Source organism: Lucilia sericata, unplaced genomic scaffold (genome assembly GCF_015586225.1).
Source record: "Lucilia sericata isolate MDLA Ls3-8-SP2 unplaced genomic scaffold, ASM1558622v1 Contig000262F_arrow, whole genome shotgun sequence".
Taxonomy (NCBI): domain Eukaryota; kingdom Metazoa; phylum Arthropoda; class Insecta; order Diptera; family Calliphoridae; genus Lucilia; species Lucilia sericata.
Window position 1 is genome coordinate 262,945 of NW_023994287.1, and position 6,805 is coordinate 269,749.

The 6,805-nt window shown below is 28.8% G+C and overlaps 1 protein-coding gene across 1 annotated transcript in view; it reads right to left on the reverse strand.

Annotated features, from left to right (window-relative positions):
- The window catches only part of LOC119602897 (low-density lipoprotein receptor-related protein 1B), a 96,788-nt gene extending 90,228 nt beyond the window's left edge, over nt 1–6,560 (reverse strand). The window contains exon 1 of the mRNA XM_037954696.1: nt 6,305–6,560. Within this exon, the coding sequence (XP_037810624.1) occupies nt 6,305–6,560 (256 nt within the window). The remainder of the gene's footprint in view (nt 1–6,304) is intronic.
- Between the last annotated feature and the right edge of the window lie 245 nt (nt 6,561–6,805).

Below are 6,805 nucleotides of genomic sequence, written 5' to 3' on the forward strand. Positions count from 1 at the left end.
GTACTATTACTAGTACTGTAGACACTAGTACAAAAGGGGTTAGAGTTTTAATGAAAAAATACTAGTACTAGAAGTAGTTTAAGGGGCACCACTTTTTTATTTGACATGTGTTGGAAAAAAATAAATTATTTAAATTATAAAATTAATATTTTCAAACATTTTGCATAAAATAAAGGAAATTTACAAAAATTTTCTTTCAAATCAGAGGATAAATAGTGAATGACTGTTTAGGTGCAGTTGCATGCAGAACCCTATGAAGGTACGTCTGTTAAATCTAAAAATTGCAATTAGTTATTTTATCATACGCAAATGTTCATATTTAAGGCGATACCTGAATGCAATTTTGTGGACATTATATACATATGTATGTGTATATAACCCATGTTGGTGGTTCGGATAGAAACCAGTATGTATTTACAAAATTTTTTATATGAATTTAATTTTTATGAATAAAATAATAAAAAACTAATTTTGTAGTAATTTTTACTTGGAACCAAGCAGGAGGATTAAAAGAAGCAAAATTACCAATTATGGGCACTTTTTGTAAACATTAGAACTAGTAATTAACTGGTTCTAAAGAACCCAATTTGGTCCAAGTGTACTAGTATAAGTCTAGAACTATTGGTACTAGTAATTTTTCAAACACACTCAATGTTAATTTGAGCATTAAGATGGTATAGAAAAGTTTACAGTTGGGAACTAGTACTGGTGATTTTGGTACTAGTAAAATACTAGTTTAGTACTAGTACCATTTCCTGCAGGGTATTTCATATTTATATTTAAAATAAAATTCTTTTACAAGCTTTTAAACTGTCAAGTATATAACTAAATAATACTTAGTATTATAAAAAATTATTTAGAAAAATGTACAATAATTTAATTTAACATATTTTTGTTATTTCTTTTATATAATTGTTTATCTCATATTGTTTATTTTTAATTAAAAACATGTCGAAAGTTTGACACTATACTTTTAGCAAATACACAATAAAATTTTCATTAATAAGGCACGTGTGAAACGAAGTAAAAGATCTAAAATTGAACGAGAACTGAACTAGAAGAAAACTAAAACAGAACCAGAACCAGAACAGAACTAGAACAGAACTAGAACAGAACTAGAACAGAACTAGAAAAGAACTAGAACTGAACTAGAACAGAACTAGAACAGAACTAGAACAGAACTAGAACAGAACTAGAACAGAACTTGAACAGAACTAGAACAGAACTAGAACAGAACTAGAACAGAACTAGAGCAGAACTAGAACAGAACTAGAACAGAACTAGAACAGAACTAGAACAGAACTAGAACAGAACTAGAACAGAACTAGAACAGAACTAGAACAGAACTAGAACAGAACTAGAACAGAACTAGAACAGAACTAGAACAGAACTAGAACAGAACTAGAACAGAACTAGAACAGAACTAGAACAGAACTAGAACAGAACTAGAACAGAACTAGAACAGAACTAGAACAGAACTAGAACAGAACTAGAACAGAACTAGAACAGAACTAGAACAGAACTAGAACAGAACTAGAACAGAACTAGAACAGAACTAGAACAGAACTAGAACAGAACTAGAACAGACTAGAACAGAACTAGAACAGAACTAGAACAGAACTAGAACAGATCTAGAACAGAACTAGAACAGAACTAGAACAGAACTAGAACAGAACTAGAACAGAACAAAACAGAACAAGAACAGAACTAGAACAGAACTAGAACAGAACTAGAACAGAACTAGAACAGAACTAGAACAGAACTAGAACAGAACTAGAACAGAACTAGAACAGAACTAGAACAGAACTAGAACAGAACTAGAACAGAACTAGAACAGAACTAGAACAGAACTAGAACAGAACTAGAACAGAACTAGAACAGAACTAGAACAGAACTAGAACAGAACTAGAACAGAACTAGAACAGAACTAGAACAGAACTAGAACAGAACTAGAACAGAACTAGAACAGAACTAGAACAGAACTAGAACAGAACTAGAACAGAACTAGAACAGAACAGAAACAGAACTAGAACAGAAACTAGACAGAACTAGAATATAGTGCCATCCCTGCAAATATATGTAAATACTCCTTATATTATGTAAGCACGCCTACAATGTAAACACGCGTTTAGAATAAGATAATAATAAGAAGATGATAATAAAGAAAGATGATGCAGACGATCATTCTTTGTCTAACCTTGAAACAAACAGGTTGTTTGATTTATTTAAAAATAAGAATAAAAGTATAATATGGCGACCGTGACAGGACAGTTGAAAACTAAACAAAAGAATTTGTGGTATTTGCAAAAATAAAATACAAAAATAGTGACATAAAGTTATAAAAAAAAAACTACTAAAAAAATAAAACCTAACATAAAAGGAAAAGTTGTTTTAAAAAAAAAAAGGAAAATGTGTTGAATATTATAAGTGTATGAAAAAAAACCTAATTAAAACCATTACTTATAACTAACCTTTAAAATCAAAAGAAAATAACGTTTAAAAAAATCATCATGAAAATGTGTAACTTCACAATAACTAATAAATAAAATATAATGTAATTTTTCAAAATAATCTTAAAACTTTACAAACAATTATATTGAACCACAAAAAAAAAATCTCTAACAATTACAAAAAAAGAAGAAAAACAACAACAATAAAACCATTTACAAAAAAAAAAGAAGAACACTTATAGACAAATCACTGTGTTGTTGTGGAAATCGCAAAATGCGTAGTACTTGTGCAAATATTTAAAGGTACCGTTATTGCAAATAATTCGTGGCGTGATTGTAAAAATGCAAAATGGTACAGTACTTTCAAAAGTGCTTATTGCAAATAAGAATATAAAGTGTGGTGAAAAAAAACACAAACTTAACAAACACAAAAGAAAAATTTGATCTTTAAAAAAAAATGTAACGGAAAAAAATCATAAGAATAAATAATGAAGCAAAGTGAAAAAAGAGGAATAAAGAAAAAAAAACAGGACACAACATAATAAAACTAAAGGAAAAAAACACAAGAATCAAGAACGAAAAACAATATTGAAATATAAAAAAAAAAAATCGCACATAAAATAATAAACATATAGAAAACCAACATTTAATAAAATATAAAAAAAATACAAAAATAAAATTTAACAAACAGAATATTATCTATTAAGATATAAAAACAAAATTATTTTGAAAATTGATAAACTTAAAACGGAAAACAGTTTGAAAAAAATACAAAAAATGAAAAAATAAGTAAGAAATGAAGTGAATTGCAGATGGACAATTAACAATAAGAAAAAACCAAACAACAAGCAAAATAAAGAGATGGAGACAATGAAATGCAACCGAAGATTTATAACAGCTAAAACAACAAAATAAAGAGATGGAGTAATAAAATGCAAACGAAGATGGACAATAGCTAAAACAACAAAATAAAGAGATGGAGAAATTGAACTGAAGATGGACAATAACAAATAAGGAAATAAGGAAAAACATCAGGGATGGAATAAGGGTAACAGTTGAAGTTATTTGTAAATATGTAAATATTATTAGATTATTAATCATATACTTAAAACTATAACTATCATTCTTAATTATTAATCCTTTTTTTTCTACTACTACATAATATTTTAAGCTTCTTCTAATTACAAAATAATTAAGATATTCGAAATTAGTTTACAACTTTGTTAAATATTAATATATAAAATTAATTATAGATATAAGAAATTTTATATCCATAATAATATTTAAAATTACTTGTAAATTTTACTAAATAGATAAGAAATTTTATATTAACAATATTAATAATATTAATAATTAATAATATTTAAAATTACTTATACTTTTCTAAATTTATAAAAAGATTTTATTTTATATAAATATTCAAAACTATTCAAAAAAACCTTTAAAAATAAGAATTTGTAAATATATATATATTATATATAAAACAAATAAACTATAATGTTTTACAAATGTCAGAGTTTAATAACACAAGGTTTAATGAACTAGTTTTTGAATTTTATAAAATAAAGAGAAGAGTTTTGCAACGTAGACCATTAACAAAAAATGTCGATAAACTTAATGAATATATCTCACTTCTAACAGAAACTTATAATGCCATACTAGAATATACAGAAACAAGATATAAAGAATTATTACCTTCCAATAGGAAACCAATTCTCAAGAAAATTAAACACTGTCGACAACTTTTAGTAAATTGTTTCAATAAATTAGAATGTAGAATAAAAGTCCCGGAAGGAAAAAACTTATTTACATATATAAAAAAAGAAATTGTGTTAGAAAGTGATAGTAATAGTGACTCGGACAACATTTCTAATAGTGATAACAAGGATAGTATAGAAATTTCTGAAACAATGGCTACAATAGAACAGAAAAAATCGTTTATAGGCATGTGCGCGTCTATTATAAGAGATAATTACGATGGTAACCCACTGTCTTTAGATTCGTTTCTTGACAAAATAGATTTAATAGAAGAATTGACTGAACCAAACTTAACAACAACTTTTGTGCATTTTATAAAATCTAAATTGGAAGCAAAAGCTCGTGAAGCATTGCCAGATAACGTTACTACAATTGATGAAATTAAAACTGCTTTGAAAACAAATATTAAACCTGATAGTTCGAAAGTTATCGCGGGTAAAATTTCAGCTCTTACGGTTAAAAATGATAATTTTGCGGATTTTTCAAAGCAAGCAGAGCTACTTGCTGACGCTTTCAAACGTTCTTTGACTGTCGAGGGAATAACTAAGAAAAAAGCTCACGAAATGGCGGTTGAACAAACAGTTGCAATGTGTAGATTAAATGCTAAATCCGATTTGGTAAAGTCAATCTTAGCATCCTCATCCTTCTCAGACCCGAAAGAAGTTATTGCGAAACTAGTAGTCGAACAAACGGCTGAAACAAAAGAACGTCAGGTTTTGGCATTCAGGAATCAAGGTAGCAATAGAACCAATAGTTATCAAAACAAAAATTTTCCTCGTTTTCGTAACAATTATTACCGTGGCAGTAACCGTAGATATTTTAATAACAATTACAATAACAATTTTAGAAGAAACAACAATTTTGCAAACAATCAAAATAACAATAATTATCGTCGTAATGGTAGAAATGGACAAAATAACAATAACCAAAGGGCTTCAGTAAGGACTTTAAACGTGGAAGACCCTCAACAGAATATGTTGAGGGAGGAAAACGAAACACAAAATCAGAATTAGATACCCAACATTTTAAATCAGTTTACAGCTTAAACCCTAATTATGCAGATTTTATAAAACTAAACTGTGTTGACGCAGATAAAACCTGTTCTTTTCTTGTAGACTCACAAGCAGACATATCTTTAATTAAAATTTCTTGCTTAAATCAAAATATTTTTTTGAACAAGAATGAAATAATCAATATTACAGGTATTACTCCGAACTCTTTAACTACTTTAGGTACAATTTGTACAAGTATAATTGTGTCAGATTCTATAATTCCACAAGTTTTCCATGTAGTAAGCAACAATTTCAATATACCATCCGAAGGAATATTAGGCAAAGATTTTCTGAAAGACAATAAGTGTGAAATTAATTACGAAAATATGACCATAACAGTTCGTGACAGGAATAAGAGATTAGTCGTGCCAATATTGCAAGGTACTAAAAATTTTACTTGTGTTATCCCACCAAGGTGTGAGGTATATAGAACTTTTAACTTATGCGGAATTACAGAACCCATGTTTGTAGATTCACAACAAATTTGCAAAGGCGTATTTATCGGTAAGGGCATTATAGACTCAAACAATCCAGTCATACGAATAGTAAATACTACTAATGAATTTAAATGCATACAAAATGACAAAGTCAATGCGGAAAAGTTACGAAATTTTAATATATATTCGATAAATGAAAATGTGAAAAATAGTGAACGTATAGGCAAATTAGAAAATGTACTACAAAATCAAATGCCGGATGATGTAAAAGATAGTCTTATGCCACTCTGTAGGGAATTCGAAGATATTTTTGCGTTGAAGGATGACAAAATGTCAATTAATAATTTCTATGAGCAAAAATTTCGATTAGTTGATCAATCCCCAATATATATAAAAAATTATAGGCTTGCTCATTCACAAAAACACGAAATTAATAGACAAGTGAACAATTTATTAGCAAATGATTTGATTGAACCTAGTTTTTCCAATTTTAATAGTCCACTAATTCTGGTACCCAAAAAGAGTACAGATGATCAAAAGTCGTATAGGATGTGCGTAGATTATCGGGCCGTCAATAAGAAACTCATAGCGGACAAATTCCCTTTACCTCGCATTGACGATATTCTAGACAATTTAGGTCGAGCAAAATATTTTTCTGTTGTTGATTTATTTTCTGGTTTCCACCAAATCCCACTACATTCCGACTCGCGTGACGTAACTTCTTTTAGTACCGACAAAGGCTCTTTCCGATGGAAGGTCTTACCCTTTGGATTAAATGTGGCACCTAATTCTTTCTCAAGAATGATGTCCATAGCGTTTTCTGGACTTTCTCCCAACAAAGCATTTTTATATGTAGACGACATTGTCATAGTCGGTTGTAGCAAACAACACCATTTGAGTAATTTAAAGGATGTTTTTAATGTTTTAAGATCTCATAATTTAAAGTTGAATCCATACAAATGCAATTTCTTTCGTTCTGAAGTAACGTTTTTAGGGCACAGATGTACCGCGAATGGTCTTTTGCCGGATGATACAAAAATAAACGCAGTTAAAACTTATCCTGTTCCAACAGATAAAGACGCAGTAAGACGCTTTGTCGCATTTTCAA